Genomic DNA, 27,580 nt, shown 5'->3' with positions numbered 1-27,580 from the left:
CTGAGCCATTTATTTTAAAGCTACTGGATCAAATAGCTTTATGGAGAGCACACCTAGTTTTTATGCGAGCCATATGGGACAGCAGCCATGTCACCCTGCTCTGGTGTAGTCCAGTAGATTGTGGTCATTGCACTGCACGGTATTCCCTGGGGGTGAAACCAGCCATGTGGAGTTGTAGTTAGTCTGGAGAACTAACGCCACGAAGGATGTGCAAGGCCCTGATTTCCCCACCGTCCCCGTTCCAGAGCTTGGCATCGCCATTCTTTGTGTAGCTTATATGCTAGTTCCTTGGGGCAGGATAAATGGTTGCATTTCTGTCGTACTGTTCATCAAAGCTGATAAACCAGTTTACAAACCCAAGTAGGAATTATTTCTGTGAAATTGACAGTGTTACCATTGCCCCTGCTGTTGTGCAGACTAACTTGGTCAGTCACAGGAAGACAAGTCCAAAGCCACTCAAAAAGTACCTGAACGCTTGTATTCCTTGTCTGTTTCACACGTACTACAGGTTAAATCAGTACCTTCTGCCTGTGTAGCAGGCGGGACCGGAGTAGCGTGCACGCCGTGATGTCCCGCCAGCGCGGCGGGCAGCAGCCCGGCCCCGGCCCGCGGGAGCCGCAGGCAGTGGGGCGGCTACTCCAGACAGTACGGTAGGGCGGGCCCCGCCCCCGCAGCCGGGAGCCGCGCCGGGGCGGGCGGCCACGTCCCCGCGCCGCACCGCGCCGGGCCGAGCCGGGCCGGGCCGCGGGCGATGTCCGCCGCGGCGGGCGGGCGGAGGGGCCGGCGCCGGGCCTGAGCCTCAGCTTCAGCCTCGCTGCCGCGCCATGCGGCTCTCGTGCAAGGTGGCGGCCGCGCTGCTGTGCCTCGGCAGCCTGCTGCTGCTCTATCTGCTGGCGGGCAGCGCCGCCGCCCCGCCGCGCCCCCCGCCCGCGCCCTCCGCGCCCGCCCGCCCCGCCGCGCCGCTCGCCCGCCGCCAGCCGCGCCTCAGCCGCAGCCCTGCGCGCAGGAGCCCGCCCGCCGCCCGCTTCGCCAGCGCCAGGTAACGCCGTGCCGGCACCCCACGCGCGATCGCCCCACGAGCCGTCTCCTTGCCTGGCGCTGACCCCACGCTGCCGTCTCCGCTGGCCGCCTGGCCCCTTTCCCCGGCGCCCCGCGGGGGCCGGAATAGGTGCTTTTCCGTTAGTTTTGGCCTTGTTTTGCAGGCTGACTTGTGTGTGGTACTGATCGGCTCAAACGCCCGGGGAAGGGCTGTCAGCCTCAGAAGCAGGACTTGCGCAAGTTTTCTTATTTAGAGGCAAATGGAAAAGGGGAGGTGAACGGCTGTGGTTCTCTGTGGTACCCACAGATTCTAAACTGTTAAGCACCAGCGGATTCTAAGCTGTGGAGCTTTTTCTTTTAAAAGTTTTTTTCCTATGTAAAGTAATTCAGCAAAACTTCACAAAAAGTTTGGATTCATGGTGTGTTATGTTCCCTTTTCAGTTCCTTCCAGTTGGAATATTTTAAAAAAAGTGGTAATCACTTAAGGAAAAAAAAAAAAAAAACAGGGGTAGAGTGCTTTCAGTGGGTGGAGGACTGTTTTCCCCTCCGCATTCCAGCTATATTATGGTCAGTGTGACCTCATATATCTAATTAACTTGGTATGTCTTTGTGTCTTTGATTCATGATTTCACAGAGATGTTCTGAATGAAAGAGTGTTCCTGTTTTATGAGCTCTTATTCCGTAACGTATTTAAGCAGTTGGTTTCTTACAAGCATTGTTATCCTACTGAATGCAAGAGATGTTTACTGTGGCTGCGAATGGGTCATGAACAGAATTCAAATGTGTGTATTAAAGCAGGATTATTTCCACTGGCAACTGTACCTCCTGAACTCATTTTTCTTTAAGGCATATCTCTGCAATTATCATGGAAATCAAGAACACTGAAGGAAGGAGCCTGGAAAGTATAAAACTCTGCTGGAGAGAGTAAACTGTCTCATTTCAATGAGTGTTTTAATGAGCATCTTCATGTTCCAAAATTTGACATTATCTAACTTTTTTTATTGACTTCTCAAGTACTTTTTACAAGTTCTGCAACACAACGCATTGGTGGTATGCGCTACAAAATAAAAAAGGAATAATGCTATGTTTAAAACATGTCACTTCAGCTGCATGATCCTGCACCGTTGACACCATCGAGAGTTACTTTACTGTGAAGCAGGAGTCTAATGGTCCAGTTTGGGCCCTTTATGGTGTTAGTTACTTCCAAAATACAATGTGACGATATCCACGTTAAGTGAGGATATCCATTAAAAAAAAAAAATTAGGCCAAGTCTGGAGGAGATGCATGCTTTCCTGGAGAGAAAAGACAACCTACCAGCGCGCACTGCTCCAGGGTGGATTGCATGTGCATGCCTTATGTAAAGGCATAAGGCAGCATGATCTGCCTAGCTTAAAAAGCCTGAGCCAATGCACACTGAAACTGTGGAAGCTGTTTTCAGGGCACTTGAATTTGGGACAGAAGAAGCAAATGATTTTAGTTATTAACTTCAAGAGTGAGTATTCCCATAGATTTAATAGACTTTGCTTATGCTTACAGTAGAGCACATACTTAGGTAACATGCAGGGTCATAGACTGCCTATTCATTGCTATAGTATACATACTATTTTAGTTACTCCTTGTGAGCAAAAGGAATGACTTTTCAAATTGATTTGAGAGACCACATGTGAATTGATTGCTTTAGGACAATTAAAAATCTGAATATGATTGTTTAAGATCTTGTGATCTGATCGCTGTGTGTGTATATATCTAGACTACATGATGAGTTAAATTGACTTTAAGGAAGTTGTGTCTGTGTGGATGTAAAGGGCCCAGCTTTAATTCAGCTGAGTTGATTAGCGTACTTTTGTAAGAAGAGTGCAAGTTTTGGTCTTAACTCAGAAATAATCACAGCTGTTACCTATGATATGTGATTTTTTTTCTTTTTTTAATTAATCATACTGTGCACAAGGTGAATTGTAGTTTAGCTCAGATTCTGTAATACTCCACTTTGTGTTCATGTGAGAATAGTGGAAGTCTTATTCTCAGGTTTCTTATAATTTGAGTAGTCGTGGATGGTAAAGGCTTAACTGGTCGCATATCATCAGCTGACTAGTGCCTACCAAATACTAATAAACACATTCATGTGTTCTGCTTTGGTTGTTAGATGATTTTTTGGCAGATCTAGAGCATTACACATAAGTTTCTGGTTGACTTTGAAAGCTGCTTTTTGACAGCAGTTTTACTGATCCTTCCTCTTGGAAGTAGCAAGTACGATGATTTCAGGAAGTTTTTTTGTATGTATGAAGAATTATCAATATGTGCCAAACCAATGTGTGCAAAGCATCAAAAAGCAAAGGGGTTATTTTATGTTTGAAGATCAGACGTGACCGTACTTTCTATTAAACCAGCGTGGCAAGACTTGGGAAGTGAACCCTCGCCATGTTAAATCCTTGGAAAGCAAAACATCCCTTTAATGGCAACCTGTCAAGATGCTTTTTCTTTCTTTGTAGTCTGCATACACACATATACAGGTTTGGCCTGAATTTGATAGCCTAAAATAACATACTGAAGGCCCAGATACCTCATATTCCTCAGCCAAAGAAACCATTTGATTAAAAAAAGAATATGAAAACACCAGGTTTGGCTTTGAGGTTTTTCTTTCTCCTTCTCTGAGTTGGAAGGAGGTTGAAACATCAACTTTTTTTTTTTTTTGATTGTTAGCAACTGCAGTCAGGTTTGTATAACTGCATTAAAGTGAGAAAACTTTATTTAAAAACATTCTGAGCCTTTCTTATTTTGAAGAGTGTAGGAGAATGTGTTTTGTGTAATGTGGCCACTGTTGGGACTTTGACTCAGTGTTGACTGTCAGGAAAGGAGCCTATTTAGTGAATCACCAGTTTTGATGCATTGCCTAAATCTAACCTTGTTTATGTTGCAAGAGTAAATGAGATCATAATATGAAGAATGTTTTAAAAACTAACAACTGTATTGCAGTTGTAAGAATCTGCATTCATTGCCTTTGTCTCATGAATAAATTTGAAGGCTTGAATAGATTAACAGGATCAGTAATGAGATGGGAATGCATTATTTTGAATGGATCTGGATTGATTTAGACAGGTTTTGGGTTAATTATGTTTGAGACACTTTGGCTGTGACTAATAAGAAAATTACATGTAATCTAAATGTTAAGACATAGCAACGAAACTATTGTGCTTGAGCACTGAGGCTGCTTCTGCAGTGTCAGTAACCATGCCTGTCCAAAAGAACATGTATGCAGAAAATAAAATACTATGAGGCAACCAGATTGGAGTTGTTGGTCTGTATCATTGGAAGACCCTTGCTATAAACATTTTATCATGCTCTTGTCTTAACAAATCTCTCTTCAGCTGTTTCACCGGGATGTACCCCGCAAGTATTTCGCCATACTTTCTGCAGTGCTTAATCTTAAGTAACAGTCCTTAATCTTAAAGCCACATATTAGCATGTAATAGGGGAAGCAGGAGGGAAGGAGAGGAGGATTTAATTTTCTCTGAACAGATGGATAAGAATAAAACAGGGAACAGAGTAAAGGCTTTGACATAATGTTGTAATAGGCAATTTCAAATATGTCAACAAACTACACTGATACACTGAAGTTAGATGACGGAAATCAGGGTAACACAGACCTGGTGTATGTAATTTCTGTATTTGTTCTTAATCAAATGTATTAAATTTTCAGGCCCATGTCACTGTATTATTTTGGATGTATTTAAATGTTTAATTTGGGTCATAAAATCCAGGTATGGACTATACCTGTAACCAATAAACCGGACTATAAATGAATGAACACATATGTAAATGTTAGGAAGAATATGCTAATAATAATTGTTATTATTATGTATGTGCTTATTAATATGCATGAAAATCTCTTGAGGTAGGTAACTACTATTATTGTAACAGCTGTTCCTATTTTACCGATGGGACAACTAAAGCATAAAGAATTAGTGACTTGCCCACAACTTCAGAGGGACTGAGTATCAAGAATAGAGCCAAAAATAGTGGTCACATGTCCTTCAGCTACTACCTGAGCGCATCTCTATGGCAAAAGCCTATGAATGTCTCAGGCTGATAATCTAGCAAAGTTCAGTATGTTCTTTCTTGCTTGCTGAATGATTGTTATTCTATGTAACAAATTTTATCCCTTGTAAAGTTTACCACAGTATTTAACATACTCTAATCCTTTAAAATAAAGCATGCGTCTTTCCTTTTTTCTATTTGTTGTATTGTGTAGGCACATCTGACCAAGCAATGTTTCTGAAAATTCTTAGCTTCCAAATATACGTGATAAACTGACATTTCTAATCAGAGAAAATAATATATTGAATCAGGATTCAGTATGTATCCAATATAAGATCTCTGCTCACAGAGGGCCTTGTCGTGAAGCAATAAATCTAAGTTTAATGGTATCTTTTGCTGTCTTTACTGCGTACGCCTAACGTGCTCTCTCCCTCTTGGGGCTTCTTCATGTAGTGTATAGCATGTGCTTCCATTGCTACCTACTAGTTTTCTCCATCGGGAGATGTGGTTGTGGCCTGTGCCTCCTCCAATAGAAATGCGTTGGCTGGTCCACTTGCATGAGCAAACTGCTAACCTCCTGTTTCTCTCTTCACAACACATAGAGGAGGTCCTCTTATATTCAGGAGGAGATCCAGATAAGCCAGTATAGCCATTTATTCTGCATAAAGCAGATGTGCCGGATGTTATCGATCAAACTGGAACTGTTTTGGTTTGAAGACATTAGGTATATCCTGTGGATCAGTAAGGCGTATTGTTTCATCCAGATGTCATTTCTCTCTTGTCCCTTCCTTTCCTCCTCGCAGTATGTGCCCAAGTGTGTGTGTAAGTAAGGGAGGGAAGGAGAGCTGTGATGTCCTTTGGTGTGAACTACTCATTCCCCTTTTATTGTAGCCTGACTTTGCCTTTTCTCCTGTCAAAAAATTCTGTCTTTTTTCAGACTTCTGGGCAATAATTATTTTGTAAATGCAAACCTAAAATTCATGTTAATGCGTCCTTCTGTGGCATTCTCTTTTCTCCCTTTCCAACTCATCTTTGTTCTCATGGTTGTCTCTTAATGTGCTTCTACTTAAGGCGCAAAATTTAGCGCTATTTATTCTCTCCCAACGTCCCTCTGCACCTTGTAGCTGTTTTCCTCTATTACTGTAGCCCTCAGTGTCCAAGACTGCTTCTCTGACCTGCAGGCCCAAAGACTACCTCATGCTCCTTTTCCCTGCTATTGGGCTCGTTATTCCTACTTAGGCTGTTGCAGGCTTCTGAACTGCTTCAGCGCAATTCCTTGCAACTCTTTCTTACTAGCCTCTGGGGCTCAGCCTTCGCCTCCACTCTCCCGGGCTGGAAAGGTTGTTGGCATGGGGTGTCTCTTGCCTATCCGTGCTTATGTAGCTCCATGGGCTCCATTACAGGGCCCTGCACTTTCAAGGGTTGCCTCCACTGAGTCTGTTTGTTGGAAGAGCCTGTCTCCATATACTGGTGTTCTCGCTATGAAATCACTGCATAATGGAGTGGCTAAAGTCCGCAAAGGAAAGCATTGTGCCCTGATGTAGCATTTGAAATGTTGCAATGGAAGGATAGAGCCGAGTCCCTCTCCCAGTGAATTCCATTGCCCCAAGCTATATCAAAGCAGTTCACTTCCTGCATATGGCTTGATTCAGAGACTCAATTAAGAGGAAACATTAAAGAGATAGGGAGAAGGAGGGAAAATGGGATCTGCGTGAGCCACTAATTATTCACTTTAAATAATTCAGTGGTTTTTACACTAATAGGTTGGAAAACAAATACCACTTCATATAAATGCAGTATTCCATTATTTATTCACTGTTGAAATTGGGTTTTAATTAAGACTAAAGCCTAAGACTTTAAACCATTAATGAAACATGTTGCTTTGTATAGCCAGTAAAGTACTGAGGGCTGGTATTCTTTAACATATAAGTGGATTACTCCATAGTACAGAATGCTGTTGTTTTACCAAGCAGTATTTTAATTTCCAGAAGAAGATAATGACAGCTTTATTAACTGTCATTTTTCTCTTTATTTAGAACTTTTGTTTATATTATTCGTTTTACTGATGAATGGTATGTTTGTAAGTGTGTGTAATATACTGGGAACAGGCAGGGATTGATGTCCTCTGTTCAATGATACATCAAGAACTGGTAGTGATCTATGATTAGCCTTTTGAACTTTCCCATAATGATTACGATGCTTGTGATTTAGTTTTGTCACCACGCATCCATCTGATGGTGTACAAATGTGGTCCATGTGGGAATGTGAATACAACACAGTAGAAGCATTCCTGGAGAGCGCTTTAACATGCGGATCAGTGGGAGGGGGAAAAGAAACAAAAACCAAAAGTCCATGTTTCCGAAGTATCTTAGAGTCCCAAAAAAGGAGCCTGATTCTCCGGAGTAGCAAGCAGTTTTAACACACCTTTTACGTGCGGTTTCCCCTACTTTATATTTGAAATGTCTGTAGAGTCCACACAGATAGGTGGTAAGTGAAAAACCCATAGCCTGCTCTTTGACTGCTTGTGGGATATAGAGTCTGGTTTGTCTGGGACACGTGAATGCATTTGGTTTTTAGAAGTCTGTATTTTAGCAAAATCCCAAGGATTCTGTCAGGTGAAATAGAGAGTACTCCTCTGAAACCATGCCAGTACCTTCAGGCCAGGATTAAGGCATGCATTTTTAGCAGCAAGATTAATTAACTGTTGGAATAATTTACATATAGATGGGTTGGATTCTTTTTTTTTTTTTTAATGAGTACTAGATCTCTTTTTCCAGCCTATACAAATGTTATAGGTGTTGTACGGAAATTACTGGATATAGTCCTGTAATTTAGCTTGCATTAGGTTAGGAGGTCAGACTAGGCAGTAATAAATCCGTTCTGGCTTCATAGATGCTAAGCTGGGAAAAAAGCTATCATTTGCTCTTAGCAAGTTATTGTCTGGTTTAAGGTGCTATTAAATTAGTTTCACATGTGTATGTAGTACAGTGATTTATGCATGCCAATAAAAGTAGGAAAACCTTGATAAATTTCTGAAAGTAGCATATTTCTATGTGTTGTAATCTTAACACTCTTGATTTTTATCTTTGACAAAGACTGGAATCCCGCTATGAGTGGATATCTGATCAGAAGAAACTCTTAATCCCCTGCATAATGGAGGGGAAGAAAAAACCCTAATCTCTGTTAGTGCAGTATTCCCTTCATGTTTGTCTGATTTTTTTTTATATGTCTGTTTATTAATTTTCAGGAAGCCTGGAGAACAGAAACATTCAAAAGAGCCTTCATCTTTGCAATGCATGCATCTGGCAGTTGTGGCATGTGGGGACCGGCTGGAAGAGACTCTCATCATGCTGAAATCAGCAGTTCTCTTTAGCAACAGGAGGCTCTGTTTTCACATTTTTGCTGAGGATTCCCTTAAGCCTGAATTTGAGAAGAAGGTGAGTTTCTTTGTCATTTGGTGAATAAATTTAAAAAGGAGTTAATTATAACCTGCAGATCTCTACGCAAAATTACACTGACATTAATAAGTAGCAACTAAGCACTTTTATACTATAAGCATGTTTCTAAACTCCTTGTGCATGCGTACTTAAAAAAGGGGGGGGAGGGGAGGAGGAAAGCTATGTAATATCTAATTCCTTCCCCCATGTCTTTCAGTTACAGGAATGGCCTTCCTCATATACGAAGAAGTTTGAATACAACATTTACCCAATAACCTTCTCAGTAGGAAATGCTCAGGAATGGAAAAAGTTATTCAAACCATGTGCTGCCCAGCGCCTTTTTCTTCCGGTAAGGCACCTGGATTTCTGAGTAGGTTGCTTCAGGAAAAGGTTTATTCTACAGAAAGGAAGCTTTGCTGCTGTAATATTAAAACCACTTTCAAGCTGAAACTTCCATTCAAAGATACTTTAATCTGTCCTTTAGCCACTTAAAAACAAAACTGAAATCCAGTCTTGCTTTTTCTCCTGCTAGCAAAGAATGTGTGTTTTTTATTTGTCCTCAGTTCTGTCAGCCTCTCAGACTTTTAAGCTCAGTGCTAGAGCTCTTTCAAGGCAGATGCTGCATGCTTTCCATAAATAACATTCTTCTGAGCATGCAGTCATCCTATTCTCTTTACCCACTATCTGTCTTTCCATGTGTAAGCCCTTAGACTGATAGTTTCAGGAATCCCCTTTCCTTGTGTTTTTCTTCTTTCTCCTAGACTGTCAGATTTGCCCCGAAGATAGAAATTCCAAGGAGCTTAGCAACAGGTTTTCATGCAAGAGTCCCATGTGTGCTGGGATCCCCAGGTTCATTGAATATTTGTGTTCTTTGCTCTCTGATACTTATAGTGTCATAAACTGGGAAAATATTTAAGGTTGCTAGAGAGGAAGAAGGTGTTACTAACAATTTTGCTGATGCAGAATTCTCTGAATTTGAAAGAACTTCTGCTTAAACCAATTTCTGTGGAACTGGGAACATGCATCAAAAATATCCTGTGCATTGCTGTTGACTGAGGTGACTCCAATAAAGTGACATACTATTCACATGATCCAGATTTCTTCATTGCTCTCTTATGAGAAATGGAGGGACAGGGAAATCTTTACTTTCTCAGATGGAAACAATCAGGAGACAGCTGCACACCCAGATACATAGACTATGAATACATATGTGAGAAAATATGTGCTGTCAGCAGTTCTGTTTATCTGCCATTTAGAAGGAGCTTTTCAAATGCGCCAACGCCAGATGGGCTGAAAGTAACTTCGACTTTAACAGAGATCCTCTCTTCCCCGACTAAGTCTTCTTATCACCTGGAAAACTAACCCAAAGCGTTAGCTTGTTCAATACAGATTTATGTATGTAATGATTTTGTTGAAGAGGGTTATTCTCAATAGGTAAATGCAATTCTCCTATTTCTATAATACGTTTTGGTAGAGACCTCTCATCACAGAAACCGCCTCACTTTTATTGATCATCACCTTTCTGATGACAGAGAAGGGTTATATATTCATGGTAATGCCTTTAGGCTGGGCAGTGCTTTCCAATTCCTTTTTTATTGCTCACATGTTACCAAAGTTTGATGGAGCTCTCCAGTAACAACTTCTAAGGCATATTGGACAACATTCAACAGAATGTTGTCTTAGCAAAACTATGAGGCAGCTTGTGCTGTAACTCTTTCTCTTGGGGGAATTGCAAGTTGTGTGTGGTAGGGCTGAAAACAGGGAGCTCCCTCTTCAGTTTTTCTCAACGTTGTTAATACCAGGCAGAGGTTTAATAGCTTGAATAGAAGTGGTTGTCTGAGAATAGTTTGCAGCAGACACTAAGTTGATTTGGGTGGAGTGAGGAGAACAAGTTGTAGTAATAACTGAGGTGGCAAGTAACCCTTCAGTTGTGCTTTTGGTACTCAAGTTTGCAGCCTGGCAGATCCTTAGGCAGTTTCTGGGTATCTTCAGCTGCCATTATTTTTATTGGTGCTTGATAACTAGCTTCTGACGTTCCCTTTGAACGAGACGTTGCTGTAGAAATCCAAGCCTTTCTTCTCCTGTGCTGCATTGCACCCTTGAAGGAGCCATGTCCGGAGCAAACCACAGCAGCTGAACTAGTGCAGAAGGCAATCCTTTCACTCAAGGAGCCAATTACATCTACGATCCAGATGTTCAGGCTCCTGGCTTGCTTCACTATGCCAATTAAGGAACCTGGGGGATCACCTCATCCCTCTGAAGAGGAAATAAAGGACTGTTTATAAAAGCTAATATGAACTCTTAAGATACCATGGCTAGATCAAACTTAATTGGTGTCTCTTTACATGGCAGACAGCTGGTAAAAGAGGATTCTTATTGGAAGGCCTCCAGTTTTAAAGACTTTCTCTCCTCACTTCACTTAAAACATAGTTATTCCCCTTTGGGGAGGTTTTAAGTCCTGGCTGTTCGTCCAGCCTTTACCAGGAAGGGCAGTTCTGCACGTAGCAGGAGTGGAGGGTTGTGTTAATAGGGGAGGGTCTCTAGATGTTGTTTAGATGTCTAGAGGTTGTTTAGATGGCTATTTGGAGTCATATTTTAAATAAATACCAACAGGATGTCAGTAAGTACCCCTTTTTTTGATATCCTTCCGTGTCCTAAGCATTTTTAACTGCAGTAGCATAAAATGTAACTGGATTTAGGGAAGATCCCAGGAGAGCAGCAGTGGAGTTTATCAGCTGTTTAGTCCTCAGTTGTGCAGATTGTCTTGTTCCTGATAATGGCAAGCCCGAGAGGAATGTGAGCCCCTGATTCACAACCGCCTCTCCTGCCAAGGAAGTCTCTCTTCTACAGCACCAGCAGGCATGTGAGAGTGGAGAGTAGAAGGAAAGTGTTAAAGGGAACTTGTGTAAGAAACTTTCAGTGGTTTTACTCGCTGATAAAACTGGAGGTCTGGGATGTGTTCTTGCACCTTGTAGTAATGAAGTGTTTTGTCCTGGATAGCATGCTGATGTCCACAGTCTGAATTTGTTGAATTTACTTGGGTCGCTAAGGAAGATCACAGTATCCTACATTTTGTAGAGGCATTCTGTGGCATCTGATCATATATTTGCTACATAGACTTAAGGAAAATACATTGAACCTCAGTGTAATCTCGTAACAAGTCCATAGTGAATCTTTTGCTGCAGTCTATTTCTGTGAAACCATACTGCAGGATCTACAAAGGAAGAGTAAGGAAGATGTGGATGTTAACATTAATACAAAGTGAAACCTTAAATATTAACTGAAGTTAAATGTACATTTTATTTTAGCACCTTGAGGACAGACTGATGGCAGCATAACAGTTCTGTGTATTGCTATGAAGAGAGTACTGTTTTTAGGAGGATAATGCTCTTAGCAAACATTACCTGACTTATTTGTGTAAACAGAGAAGATACGATGGTGAAATTTTCCCTATCGAATAGCACTTTTCTCCATGTGTCGTCCAGTTCAGGGCATCTGGGCATGGTGGCGATGGGCAGCTGTAATGCAACCTGAGACACAATGTGCGATGTTAAGAAGACTGGCAATATCTAGCCTCTTTTAACTTTCAGGCAACTCTCTGAGACAACTAAATGTTGTCCGTGATTCACAGCTATAGGAACTGAACAGTTCCTTTAAATTCTCTGTCCCAGAACCATGCAAGAAACATCAGTCGTCTTATCCATCACCTTTTTATGGCAAGCTGGTTATATTCTCTTCTCCTTCTTTCTTACTCAAAAAAACCCAGAAAAAAATAAATAAAAACTCCAAACCCCAAACAAAAAGAACAAAAGACCAAGGCTGCATCAGCAGCTTGAGATACTACCTGCCAGGTTGCTACCTGCAGTTTTACTTATGGTTTCTTGTGCGGTGTTGCCAGTGTGTTGGGAAAGAATGAACCCTCATGAGGCCAACTTTTTTCTGTGTTATGAATAGTTGCGGTGGGAAGGTTTAGTCTGACAGGACCATAAGGATCACTAAGGATAATCCCAAATATCTATTATTTCTAATGAGAGAGCAACTGCGATATGGAAACTGTTTTGTAGCACTAGCTGTCTGTTAAGACATCAGAATGAAAAACTGCGTGGTCTAGTCTCATGAATGTTATATTCTGTAGACATAGCTTGCAGCAATCTATGTTGCTGTTTTGGAGTTACCAAAACAAGCAGCTGAAGTATCATAAAATGCTTAAGGGATTTTTGGATGATTTTAGTTCTAATAGTAACTAACATTTAGAACCCTTCTCAAAACACCTCATCCATTTAAGAGCTTTTAAGGTTGCTTAGCATGATCCCTATATTATAGGTGTCCTCTTGAGTACACTGAAGTAACCTGTCTAGTGGATCAGTGGCAGCACTGGGAATAGATGCCAGGGCTTTATCTAGACAAAATGCTCTGGCTTTGTTGTAACTTAATTGCTAATTACAATTTGGTTAATTACCTCAACTTAGTGGAACTGCTACATTAGCATACTGTGATTTGTCCCTAGCTTCTGGATAAAGAACTGATAAACTGACATGCTAGCCAGTGTGTACTATTGGGTAGCACAGCTTCCCAATACGCCAATATGTGCTTTCACGGTCGTATGTTACTCCTTGCTAGCCTTGCTAACACAGGGAAAATCTAGAGAGACAGAAATTGTGAAAACAAATTACAAGTAATGGAGTATGTAAGTGAAGTGTCAGGCTAAATATAGCAAGTTCCAAGTAGAACTTTTTGACAGGGTTATTCAGAAAAGTCTATATAGCTGCAAAAAAAAAAAAAAAATTACAGTTCTTTTAAGCTGTAAGTACCTGTAGAGTGAAGAAGACGACAAGAGCAGTCGCCTAATATTCCTGAACATTCGTTTCAAAAATCACAGTGTCAGGTATGTCTACATGCTTTGTGCTAGCAAGCATGAACTCAGAGTGCCAGATGCACCCTTGCGTTGCTCATGCCCCAGGTCAATCAGATGCATGTCACTTGTAACATGCAGTCGTGTCCCTCTGGTTCACCCTCCTGGCAGACTCCTGCCAGCCCTAGCTGTGCAGCATTTGGGCAGATTTGCCCATCTGCAGGCTCCATCTGCCTCAGGGTACTAAACTGTTCCCCAGTATAACCCCTTTGACAACTAGGGAGCGACACAAGGAACTCTTGTAGCCATGATTATTGAAATCAAATTCTTCTGCCCATGGCCAAGTCAAACACACAGCCAGAAGGGGATGTGATCAATTCATACTGACATGCATAGGTTTAAAAAAGTCGTAAAATTCCTTATGTGAAAGAGAAAAGAGGGAAGGACTTAAAAGAGGAAGCACAGCTTTTCTTTTAGCCTTTGGATGGTAGCTGCAGGGCAACACCTCAGGCACAGGGAAGAATCTTTTGACAAACTAGGAATGGAGAGCATGTTTATTGTAAGCAGAGGAATACACAGCTGAAAACATGGAGTCAAATACCAATAGACAGCCAGTTCACAAAAAACTGAACTACTTCCTTAAATCCATTTGAATAGAGCAAAATGATTAGAGCACATTGACTTCCACAGATTTAAACGTACGTGTGTAAGACCATTGAAAGAATAATTTTCTGCTAAAAGAATCAGTGTCCACACTGCCACTTATGTTTGAGAGGAGCTCCCATAAGCACCCATTAAACTTTACCCTCTGCTAGAAAATACCTAAACATGCCTCTACGAGGGCACCCCCAAAAATGTATTTGGGCTACGGTGTGCTGTAGATCCCACAGACAAGAAAGTCTAATTGCTTCTTATGATGCTCTTTTTGTATTCATCTATTGTCTTCTGTCTTAGACTAAATCCTTTTGAGTTTGGGGGGGGGGGAGGGGAGGTTGGTGGTGGTGGTGGTAGTGGGTTTTTGGTATTTTGATTGTATATTACTTCACATAGTAGGTCCCTGTGAATTAGGGCTTGTAGTTGTTACAGAAAAAAATGCAATGTCCTGGATACCCTGAAGCTGAAAAACTACTGCTTCTTTTCAACTGCCTTTCTTCTATTGATCCACTCTTAAAGTAGCTTTTTTTTAACTAGTTTTTTTTAATATTAGACCCCAATAAATTCAATATTCACTTCAAACTCTGGACTCTCTGCTCTTGAGTGTTTTATCAGACTAGTAACGTCACTCTTTGTTGATACCTTTATATGCTGGTTTTGTTGTTTAGCTATAAGGCCAGCAGAAAACAGTGGGAAAAAGAGTTGTTCATAGCCTATTGCTGTAACCTTCCACCCAGCAGCAGTCTGTATTGTGATGGACTTGCTTACATGGAGTTTCTTGTAAGCATAACTTTTAACGTTTAAAATGTAGAGACAGTTGCTTTGTCCTGCTATGTAGGAAGAACATACAGAAATACAGGTCAGGGCTTTCTTAAACTTGGCTAAATGTCAGTCTGAATCCCCAAGTGTTCAGTCAGGTGAAAATTTCATTTAAATCAGTACTTGAGGATTTGGAGTCTTAATGTTATTGAGGCCTGTTGAGCATGCTTAAAAGTAATTTTTTTTCACTTTTCAAAATGTTAATGTTGTTCACTCTCTTTCACAAGTAATCTTTAGCCAGTTACATTTCAGTTCATGTAAAAGTAAATTTTTAACAGAGCTTATTAAGTTACCCACATAAATAGGAAAGTTTGGCAATAGTATCATTGCAACTGGACGAATGAGCGATTGTTTTTTTTCCCTGGCCTGATACAAATCATTAGCAGTTTGGATTTGCCTTTCAAGTAAAGAAAGAAGGCGGAATAGAGCTTTTAACTTAGACTGAAGTAAGAAAATTTCAGTCCTTCAGGAACTGAAATTTCAAAATTTAATTGAAACTTGTTAGTCAGCCTTAGATAATAGTATTTACTCCCTAACAAGCAACCTAACATATAGGTGGTGCAAACATCAAGGGAGTTTTCACATCCTGTTGAACCACTGTATAATTTGCCCTGCTAAAATTAATGAATGAACATGTAAGGGCTTGGATAGCCACAAGGGGGAACATTGTCAGCAAGAACAGATTAAATATCCTGGATCTAATTATTTTACAGTTCACACCATTTTTACTCCCTTGTGACTTGACTAACTTTACTGTGGTTTTTCCTGATACAGACTCTGATAACAGAGATGAGAATCTGACATGAAAAGTTTTATGACATTTCTATTTAGCAAGCAAACTTTGTTCTTTAGGAGAACGTACATAAATTTTTGTGATCAATAGTAAGTTGTTTTGTTTTTTTAATTAAGGTAGAGCATTTCTATATGTTAAATTAGGTTGCATGACTGATTGTGAAAGCATCTTAAACATACGCACACGCACGCATGCACACATACGCAGAGCAGCAGTTTCATAATATATAGCATATTATTTTCAATACTAATCCTTTCAGAATCCATACCATACTGTGTGCAAAAAATACATCTCTATATTCTATGGTTAATTTTTCTGTACAACCATACCACTTACAGATCTTTAAAAAGAACCAGCAAGGCTATGCAAATATATATTCCTTGCATTTTATTTCTGAATTTATTGAAGTAGGCCTTGAAGGCTACATCAACGGGTTGTTTTGAGAGCTAAGTGGATTACTGTTTCGTATGAAGATTAGAATCTGACTTCTGTGCTCTGGTAGCTGTTTTGCCTAGCAGGTTTAAAAAAAAATTACTTGGTAACTGTTGTTCTGGTATGTAATGACATTCAGCTGGTAAGACAATAACTTTTTTAAAATTCTTAGTTTAAAATAAAGTACCTTTTGCTAATAATCTTCCTTTTTGTTGTCTGCTTGGTTTCTTTTTCATCTCTCTTCCTCTCCTCACTGTGCAAACCCACAAGGTTATTTTAAAGGATGTGGATTCTCTTCTTTACGTGGACACCGATGTTCTCTTCCTGAGGCCCATCGATGACATCTGGCACATCCTGACAGAGTTTAACTCCACACAGCTAGCCGCTATGGCCCCAGAACATGAAATACCAAAGATTGGCTGGTATAGTCGATTTGCGCGTCACCCTTATTATGGGACAACTGGAGTCAATTCTGGAGTCATGCTAATGAATTTAACCCGGATACGCAACACTCAGTTCAAGGTGAGAAGAAATAAAACTGTTGCAGAAACTAGTGGTTTATGTATTTTTAATATTATGTAAAATATATCTTAGTATAAAAATAGTAAAATTTAGAATTTAAATAATTGGAAAAATATAGAATGCACATCTGGGTACTAAAACCAGTTGTACTGAAAATGACTCTTAAGACAAATAAAACGTCCCCGCTACATTGGGGGAGCACTGAGAACTTGAAGGTGAAATGATCCTTTTTGCAGTAGTATAACTGGCTTCCTTGACATTTCACTCTCCCTTCAAAGGTACGTGAAAGAATAAACTCAAGGATCTTCAGTGCAGTCAGTGTATTTTTTAAATTGTGAAGGCTGAGGCAAATATCCAGAGTAATTGGTAATTTTTTTGCATTTGCTGTAAATAACATTTTGGATCCTGTTGTAGATCAAGTGATTCTGTTAATTGATATAAATGAGAGGGGAGCCCTTTCACTCTTTATGGTGATATCTCCCCCTTTTTGTGAAAGGCCTGACTTGTTAAATCTCTATTTGTGTTGGTGAGCATTTATTCTCTTTAGAAACTTTGTTTACCTCTGAGTGGGCTTTTGTCCTTAATCAAGGCCAGGGATTAGCTGTACTATTACAGGAACAGCTTGAGTAAAACAACTTGCTCTCAATGTCGTAATTTCCCTGGAAGGGAAAGGGAAGATAAATTTTTAGCCTGAATTTTTCCTCCCTTTAACACCTCAGTTTTGACCTTGCCCCTCCTCTACCAAGCGCTTGAAAAGAACAGATCTAAAACTCTTCCTACTCTATGCATTTTTCACTTTTTTTCCCCCCTGTTGCTCAGAATAGGAAGACTCTGAATAGCAGGAGCTGACATCAGAGCTAGACCCAGGAGACCTTGCTTTCCTGTTTAGTCAGATCAGGAGATTTCTTTTTCTCCAACCCTTTCCACATCTAACGCTTCCTAGCAGTTCTTCATTTTTCATTTAGATATCTGACATGGCTTAGGAGACTGATAAATATGTGGGTGCTGCTTTCTCAAAGTCACATGTGTCATCACTGTTCACAGTATTAACCCACTGCTTCTGTTTTTCTGCCCTGCAGAACAGTATGATACCATCTGGTTTGACTTGGGAGGAAATGTTGTATCCATTATACCAAAAGTACAAAAATTACATTACATGGGGAGACCAGGATTTACTAAATATTATTTTTTACTTTAACCCAGGTAAGTAATGATTCTTAGTCATGGTTATCTGTAGTAAGAAAATTTCTTGAACTTTCAAAATTCAAAGAAAGTGCTGTTCATTATTTTTAATATGCATAATATATGTACATAGTGTGCATAATATGTAAGTCCACCTAGGATTTACACCCCTGTGAAAATAATTCTGAAGGTTGTGCGGGTAGTGGGCCTCAGACTTGGTTGGTTCCTTTGAAGATATGAATCTGCTTTCTGGTAATTCTGAGAAAATAAGGAAACAAGTACATCTACAACTTGAACTTCATTCCTGAATTTGATCATTTATTTAATGTTATGTTTCCATTCCATATGTGCTCCACTGGACCCAGGGCCTAGCTGAACAAAATGTTTGTTTCAGGTGTTTATTTGAATGTGAAATTGCCAATCTTTCTCCAAAGCTATCCTTTATTTTTCTGAAATGCAGTTAAATTCTGATACTTATGTAAACAAGTAACAATGCTAATATAAATACAAAACTGACTCAGCTGTTCAATTATCTTCTTTAAAACTGTTGCCCTTCCTAGCTTCGCTCCTCTGCTAAAAGTTACTTTTCAGAGAAAGAAGCTTGCCACCTCTGAGCTGAATGACCCATCCTCACTAAACCCCAGAATGATGAGGTCATCTGTACTTCCGCTTCTTAGCTGTGTGTGTATTTTATGTTCTTCCTTTATTCCGCTTGCTCTGGGACTATAAAGAACTATGGAGGACTTTAAATCTCTCAAAGCTGCGTTCTCAGAGAACAGATGGGATACCCCACCTGTCCAAGAGACTGCAAATGCAGAGCAGAGGGACTGTGTAACCAACAACTATGTACTTGTAAGCCCAGCAGAATGAAGTCGTATCTCATTCGTGTCTGTCATTCTTGCCCAGTGCCTCCGTAAACAACTCGTAGCTTTTGCAGCTTGTCTTTAATTTCCCCCTGAATTGGAGTCTTACTCGCAAGAATGCGTATTTCTAAGAAACTGGCAAGTTTTAGGGTGTGATTTTTTTTTACAAGTGGTAAAACACAGTTTCTGGAAATTGAGCCTCTTCTAAGTATTTTGCATTGATCACTCAGAAATGACTTCAGGCTCTTCCAAAACATTTGGAAAAACAGGAATCTCAGAATTGCGGCATAGTGTGTATTTCCCAAAGAAACTAAGAACCTTGTTTCATATGTCTGAATACATTGAGTATCAATTCTTATTTGCTTTTGCGTGTTTCCTGTGTGACCTTGTATTTCCTCAAGTAGTCTTGAGAACAGAATAACTTTGGATTCGTCTTTATTTATTCTGTTCCCTTTTCTTTTCCTCTAAGGAGTCATAGGGTAGGTGACCGAATGTACCCAAATTCGAGCAAAAAAAGGGAGAGAGCAAAAGCAAAGCAATAAAGTAACATCTGAATACTGCGTACAGATGTCAAGCATCAGTGTCCCTGGCACACCATGCAGTAGCCTCAATTCTAGGCAAAAAAAGTGGAAGAAATCTTAATTATGAAATCATACATTTCTTTGTGGAAATTAATTAATGTCATGTGAATGGGATCTACCGGAGGAAGAAAAAGATGAAGCCAGATTAGTTGTCAGGTCAAACTCAAGCTGTTCAGTAAGAGTGCAAAAGAAAAGACTGGAAAAACATTTCAACTTTGTAATAAGAAGATTCTCTATCAAATCCACATGTTGAGATTCTTTTCTGTACCATAGTCAGTCTTTTCCTCATAACTAGTAAATAATTTTTTATGAATTACGTAACATCAGACTGCACAAAAAAGAAAACAAAAGAAGTTGAGACTATTAAAACAGAAAACTAGACTTTCCTGAGGTTTTTAAATGCTACATTGTTAAAACTGGCCTGGGAAGGAATCAGAAATGAAAACTTGGTCATTTAGTTAAATCCACTGCAGATGGCTTTTTGTAGATACAGTGTATTGGCTAAAAGTACGCTGAACCTGGGGCCTGAAAAGATGAACCGTTTTTCCCATATCCTGAGGCAGTTCTGACGATTAAAGATTTGAAGGCTTGCAGAGCATCTAGAATCCGAGTCCAGCTGTGACAGCAATGAATGTCTCAGAGCATCTGGTGAGGAGATGCTGATGAATACTCAAGTGACATGTACAGAAGCTGACAAGCACCTGGTGACATCCTTTCACCAAAATGACCTGTTGAGGATTTGTACTTGCAAACATCTGCTGGGGCTCAGTGGAAAGATTCATGTTAACTGTAAGAGGGTTGGGATCGAGGCGCTACAGCTCTTCTTGTCCTTTCAGCAACTCTGGGCAGCAATTCTGAATGTGTGATAGGTCAAACTGAATAGAAACCACTTTAAAACTACCCTTCCTTGAGCAATCTCCTGACAGAAGTGCCTTATGGGAAGAAATGTCTCATAAACATTTTCTCTTACTTCCTCAAGAACCACACAGGGCCAGCCACAGCCTTCCTGGGCACGATGAGTGGAAGATAAAGAAAGGCCAAGTGATGAATTCAGTCTTCAATGGTTTTGACAGGACCTGTCAGCACAGTGCAATGATTCATTGTACTCCATTTCCATAGCAAAAAAGGTCGCAGGGGCTGGCATGATTTATTGTAAGCATGTTGCAAATACTGCGGTTGCATGGAGAAAGCTTTAAAAACAAAGAAAAAAATCAGTTGGGCAAATGAGGTTACAAGCCCTTTTGAGAAATTAGACAGATCTTTAATATAACCTGGACTTACAAAATTAATGGATAACGAGTCTTAGAAAGGCTGCAGATAAAATACACTACTGTATCTCCGCATAGCAGATTGTCATAACCTCAATGAAGGCTTCCGCAGCAGACACTGGATATACTTTGCAAGCTTTGCCATGCTGCCTCCAAAAGGATTCAGGATTTCGCATAACCCCCACTGCTGTGTGTGCTCCCCTAACCATTTCTGTAACTTCAAAAACTTCTACCAGAGAACACCATATAGTACCACACAGTGCACAGGCTCCGAGTTTGATTCTGTCACTTTTAACTTTGTAAAATGCACTCTTGGTTTGTATTTCCAGCCAACCTTTCTGTTACCCTGTTTTTCTGTTAGTTCTAGCGTAACAGTGTTGAGACGTGTATAGTCATCCCTGAAAAAATGAAGCTTCCGTATCTAGCTGCTGCTTTGGATCTTTGTGAAGGAAGTAACTTAAATGTTTCCGATTGTCAGTCCCAGTTTTTCACAGAAACATGGTTTAACTTGTTATAAGTCTTGCTCAACATGTCTTTTTTTTTTTTTTTTCCTCCCCCCCATCTCTCCTGACTGATACTGCCAGAATGTCTCTATGTGTTTCCCTGTCAATGGAACTACCGGCCTGATCACTGTATGTATGGGAGTAACTGTAAAGGTGCAGAAGAAGAAGGTGTCTCTATTCTGCATGGAAACAGAGGTGTCTACCACGATGACAAACAGCCTACATTCAAGGCGCTCTATGAAGTGATACGTGATGTAAGTCTTCTATTTTTATAGAGACAGCCTATTTCAATATAGATTACAGCTTTAACCAGATCACTCAGACTGCTATTCCAGCAGATCAGACTGAGGATAGTCATGCTTTATGTACCTCTGTCAGTAACAAATTAACAAGGTTGCTTTGGCCTGCTCTATTTTACTGTGTGGGTGTATTTGAGAGAGAGGGTTTAAACAGACCTCCTTATTACAGTAAAATTCTAACCCAAGAGGCTGATAAACTGCTTTTCTATAGTACTGTGGGTGGAAGGAAGTGTTTGGTTGGAGATCTTCCTGCTGGCACTGCAGCTCTGATCAATAAGTGCCCAAGGAAACCTTGGACTCCCTGAGCACCTAGAGCCCCTGGGCACTTGGAAGGCAGAAGAGGTTGTTCAGTAGCTTGCTTACCGGCACAGATCCATGCTTCCCCTTGGATTAGGAAGAGTTAAGTTGTGGACTGTGTTTTGTAGAGCATGGTATGTGCTTCAGGGTTACTTCACTTTCTTATTTGAAAGGTTAGCTTATATTTTCTTCCTGGTCCATAAACAAAATAACAGACTGGCTGTCACCAGCTGATGTAGCTGTACATAATCTGCATGTGTATGGACACATGCATTTGTGCTGAAGTTTCCTGATTCTCTTTCATGTGCTGATTTATGCTGAAGAGCATTGCAATAGCTATCCATTGCTGGCCACAAAAAGGAGAGGTGTTTTTATATGTTGCTCTGTTGGAGAGTATTGAGTTGACTTAGGCTACGTTTACATCAGTAAGTAGTGCAGCACAACAGGAGCAGATTTGTGGAGCAAACCAGTTGTTGCTGTTCACAGCAACATCCACAGCCTCGGTGTTCAGGAATTTTACTTCAAGCTAGTTTTGGACTGGTCCTGTGGACTTGGAAGCCTGTTAGCAGATGGAATGTGTTAAGTGTGCTCCTACGGGATATTTTAGTCTTATCCAAAAGGAACTCCATTCCTGCTTTCCAAGATAGCGTCCACTCACTGTACTTTGGATTGCGTTGCAGAGCAATCAGGAGATTCACTTCAGAAGTGAGCTCCTGATCTAAACAAAAACAGTATCATTCATGTGTCCTCAGGTTACTCCATCGAACAGGAGCGCCTTCAAGTAGCTACTTTATTTAGATGTGTGCAACCTTACCCTCTAAAATGTCTGTTTCATTGCAGTCCCCCTACCTTAGTAAACTTGCTTTATATATGGAGCCTAGAAATACAATTTTGTGAAGTTGACTATTTCAGGTAATATGCCTAGACGCACTTTTCTGAAAGCAAGCACTCTCAAGCAGACCAATATCCAAATGTTTGAAGTTGATAGGTGTTGATGACCCTTTGGAAAGGTGAGGAACAAATCATTGCCTATGTGTATAAAGCTTTATCTTACAGCAACTTTTAAATGCTATTTTACAGCTCCTGAAAAAAATAATTCTTTTTTTCTTTTCTTTAGTTTCCCTTTGAAGACAATCTCTTCCAGTCTTTGTACTACCCTCTTCAGTCTAAGTTTCTGGATACAGTGCACACTTTATGTGGGAGAATTCCACAAGTATTTCTGAAGCAAATTGAGAAAACTATGAAGAAGGTATATGAAAACCGTGTCATTGTCTACTTGGGAGCAAACCACAGATACTAGAAGTAGCTATATTTCTAGGCAGCGTTTTTCATTCTTGCACCCAGATCTCATGAGGCATATAAATGAAGAGTATGACCTCTTCTGCTTAAAGTTGGAAATAAAGTGTCTTCCTTATATAATTTCCTAATAAGCTCTGACATTACAAAAATGAAAGAAATCCTAAAAGTCTACCTGAACTTTCCTTTCTTACACTTTTTGTTTTTCTTCCTACATTTCTCTCAGTTGTAACAGGAAGAGCTGATGACTCTCACTTTTCTTTGATTAACTTAGTTTGGTTATTTGTCTACGAACAGCTGTATTCACTATAACTTTTTTTTGAAGTTGTGCAAAACTGTGTACTGATCTTAGGCTTAATGAAGAAGTGACAGTTTGAGCTATGTAATACCTAGGTAATATAACTCTTGCTGATTCTTGGGTGTCATGAGAATGCTGATTACAAAAAAGATCACTTTTATGATAGGATGGGTTAAAGTTTACTATGCTAAAAGGAAAATATTTGCTTAAAATTGCACTTCTCTGAAGATATAGTACCTGCTATTCTTCACAGGTAGCACTGAAGATTTCTCGCTTTAAAGGATTAGGGGAATAGAAGTGTCTATTTACTTTGCATTTTACAGCACTTCTTGTCTAGTGATTGTCATTTTTCCCCTCTGCCATTCAGTTGTTTTGTGAGGGCTTCTCCTAAAGGAATTAGGAGGAAAACCATTAAAGCATAAACAGGAAAGCAGTATGCGAGAATTGGGAAGGGCATGTAGTGGAAGGGGTGGCACCTGCAAAGTTAATTGACTGCAGAAAGAGAATCCTCTCTTGCATGGAATACAGCTATGGTATTCACCCTCACCTTCCTTCAGTCTTAAGAATGTATCCTCTAACTTGTTAGTAGTAATTACATTAGACAGAGTGCAAGAATATTGTGAATGAAGAGAACAAAAGCAGGTACTATTGACCTGTTTTACTCTCTAATTAATCCTCTTTAATTGCTATTTACTGCACAGTAATAATTGTATGCCGCTGAGAACCTTTCTTCCGTCCCTTTGTTGGGAGACCAAGAACGCTGTCTCTGAGCACCTCTTCTGTTTTGCCAAAACCCCCTTGTTCTGTGGCATAAAAATGTATCTCTTCCTGGCACTTTCATTCCTGGAAGCAGAATTTTGTGCTAGGATTATAATGAATAGCCTCAGAGTGAAAGGGGATACAAGATGGCGTTGCAATTTTTTAAAATACTTAGTTTAGATTTCAAAAGCATGATGATCATCCTACAATATGCACATACTTATGTATGCTTATTAAAACTTGCAATAGCTAAAAGGTGCTAAGGAGAGGTTATTGGGGAATTGGAAGTAATGGCACTCCTAAGGAGCAATGATACAACAGCAGATTCATAGAGGGTGTTTTCTAAGTGTAAGCCCTGAGGGATACATGTAGCTGAGTGCTTATAGAAATCAACTGAGAAAATAACCTTACCTTTCAAGTTCACTCAGCATTTAAAAAAAGCCATTACTTGGAATTACTCATTTTTATATCTAGTAGGCAAAGGAGGAGAGGGGTGAGGAAGGCAAGATACGTGAAGCTTTTCTGTAATGAAAGGAAAATGGCTACAGATAGTATATCCTATACATGTAGCATATATGGTTAGAGATAAATATTCCATATGCATGGATGATAGAAAGGATGTTTCCTTAGTTGAAAGAGTGGAATTTCTGAAGAACTGCATTTTTTGGGATAGTTCCCCTTACCGGTCACGACTGATGCACGGTTTCATAAGAAAACAGACTACAGTAGAAAGTCCTCTTAGCTCACACATACCTCTCTCCTTGCGTGGCAACTGCCGGCCTGTCTCTCCACCCTGCCGGAGCTCATATTGCCATCAGACCAACGACACGAGGGAAAACACAGGCTTTGCCAGCATCACAGGCTGCCAATAGACAGGCTGTACAGAAGGTTAAATGCTAACAGAAGCTTTTCCCAGTTACACAGAGTGTGAAAACATATGTGACATATGCACAAGCATGCTGTGCGAACGCCACAGCACAGCAAATCGCCCTGCTAGGAACCAGCTGAGGAGCGTAGCTGCCCTGGCAGGAGCTGGGAATAAGGGGCGTACGGACTTGGTCCTCGCAATTTCACTGCATGCCTCTGCTAGCCCTTGCAGGCATGACAGAAAAGCAGCAATGTCTGTGGTTTGTGCTTCTGTGGGCTGCAAAGCCTGATGAGCAATTTGTGCCTGTGTCCAGCTCAGACCCGTTATCACATGGTCTTTGCCATGTAAGTGCAAATGGACGTGCAGAGGACAGGAGCAGCTCTGCAGTGATTTCGAATGAAAGCCCAGAAAAACTTCCTAATGGGAACCAGAAACGCATTTAAACTTTAGTGTAGATGTCACTGTCTCTCACGACTTTGAATGAACTTTTAGTGGTAACTTTAAAAGAACAGTACATTTCTAGCTAGAGAAAAGTTTGAAAACAACCCAAATGAACATGAAAGACTTCAAAGCCAGAAGGCAATAAAAGGAAAATTCAGCATGCTGTTTTAAAAAGTGCAAGATAAAGTAAGCCTAATACGTGACAGGTAAACCTTTTGGGCTGGCAATACTGAGAGCTTGCAAAAATAAGAGGTTACTCTTTGTTCTGTTTTTTTTAATATCAGGGTAAAGCTGGTCATAGGTCAAGTGAGGATAGATGAGACACATGCTGGGCACTCCAAGTGCCTCATCTCTTTGGTATCTGCAGGCCACAGGAAGCTGCAAGGCAAAAGTCTTGTTGCCCAGATAGTTGTGACTCTGGTGCTAAGTCTCTGAAGTTGAGTAAGGCTGTGACTGCGCAAACTATGATTCAGTAGGACCTTGAAACTATGGGCAAGTTATAATGAAGGAATGGAATTCATTACAAAACAAATGCAGTATTACATATAAAATTATTAGCGATGAAAACAGTGCTTTTTATGTTTACAGGAGGTGCCATATTATTTTTAGAAAGAACTGTATTATGTTCTTAACAGCTATTAAAATATATGAAGTTTATGCTTTAACATGAAGACTTCTGTTAATGTAATATCAAATTGCAGGAATAATGGGGGGAGGTTCCCCCATACTGTGCTTTTTCTGAGAAAAAAGCTGTAATTTGATCTCTCCAAAGTGTTTTTAAATAATTATATAATTTTGATTTTTCCATTCATTAGAATTATTAATTTATATTTTATTACAGCTTCCAATATCATGTTATATTTCAGTTTTAACAATAGTCTATTCTAATATTAATCTTATTTAGAAACCAGCTGTATTTCATACTCATGGCTAATTCTTTGTTAACTAGCCTTCATTTATTTTAATAATGGGACATGTAAATACTTATATAGACTTTATATCCTTTTTTTTTTCCTTTTTTTACCCTTCCTTTTATATATTTTAGTTATTTCCAGTGGTATAACATAACCAAAACACCTTTGTTAATGTAACACATTGAGCAGGGTCATCATAACATAGGGAAGAGCATCAAATAGTTTTCTGTAAATGAATATAAATTCCGGCACCCTTAATGTGTTGATAACAAAGGAAAAGAATCACCTTTCATGTTGAGAAAGAAGTAGTAGAGTATAGCCCAAAGAACGGTGCCCTGGTTATTTGAACATAAGTCCTAACCCAGCAAATGCTTGATACTCTGAATTTTACCTGTGCAGTCAGTAGGCATATATGCAATGCATAAAGTTAAGCATGTACCCAAGTCCTTGCTGTATCAGCGTCAAATATTCAGGTTTTAAATTTGCTATGTTATACTTGAATTTGCTGAAGATGGATAAATAGGGGCCTTGTATTAAGAGCTGCTGAGCACCTCCTTTTAGCCCAAAGCCATTTAAGAGTGTGTCAGGCTACAAATGCACATTGTACAACAAAGAACTGCCAGGATGGGAAGCATTTGGTTGCATCATTTTAATAATAGGAGAGCTTTTTTAGGCTATTTGGCCGTGTATTAGAAAGTGGGCTTAGATAGCTTTGCTATCATTTCTCTTTTATACAGGTAGAAACTGGAAACTGCCATGTGGATGTATTCGTGTGTGTGCGTGTGTGTGTGTACACCTACACAATAAAAGTGTATGTGTAAGAATTATGTACCATTTCTGTATCATTTAATTGCTTGTATATTTTTGACAAGTGCACCAATTGTTTATAGCTCCCAAGGAGGCATAGCAGTGCATTTCTATGTTGGTTAAGATCCTTTGGCTTACAGTACAAATAAATGAAATTTTAAACAAACTCCATGCTTTGATCGTTTTCTTTTAAAGGTAAGAATTTTTAAAATTTGGTTTAGTACTAGTGATGTTGACATTTAAGTGTAATATTTTCCTCCATGTCCTTTTTGAAGAGTTAGTTACTTTATATACAGCTGACACCTGAATTCAGTGAAGTTTGCTTTTAAATTGGCTTCCAGGGAGGTTGTTGCATTCTTTGTTATGTTGTGGGCTTTTTTTTTCTGTTCAAGATAAAAGACATGCAGGGATATGGCCTGGAGGAAGTGTTATCTTCTGTCAGCCTCATGTTGCATTTATAAAGAATATCTTCACAATGCAATACAGTGTAATGATCCACGAGCAAGGTCAGGTACTCGTTACCACCAGTGGTGTGGCTTTTGGTGAAGTAATATAGAGAGAGGTAGAGTTGTCACAAAACTGGTTGAAACATCTCTGTACCGTGCTACGTGGAGTATGTCT

General features: G+C 40.0%; 1 protein-coding gene across 1 annotated transcript; it reads left to right on the top strand.

The window, feature by feature from the left end:
• Positions 1-803: 803 nt before the first annotated feature.
• Positions 804-27,125, top strand: GXYLT2 (glucoside xylosyltransferase 2). Its single transcript, XM_009689066.2, has 7 exons — positions 804-1,039; positions 8,322-8,511; positions 8,729-8,860; positions 16,332-16,583; positions 17,663-17,786; positions 21,062-21,234; positions 22,694-27,125. Exons 1-7 carry the CDS (start codon positions 825-827, stop codon positions 22,874-22,876), a joined length of 1,269 nt encoding a protein of 422 aa, XP_009687361.2. The 5' UTR covers positions 804-824; the 3' UTR covers positions 22,877-27,125.
• The last annotated feature ends 455 nt before the right edge of the window (positions 27,126-27,580 follow it).

Source organism: Struthio camelus, chromosome 14 (assembly GCF_040807025.1).
Source record: "Struthio camelus isolate bStrCam1 chromosome 14, bStrCam1.hap1, whole genome shotgun sequence".
Taxonomy (NCBI): domain Eukaryota; kingdom Metazoa; phylum Chordata; class Aves; order Struthioniformes; family Struthionidae; genus Struthio; species Struthio camelus.
Note: the sequence above shows the minus strand (reverse complement) of the source record. Positions and strands in the feature narration are given on the sequence as shown.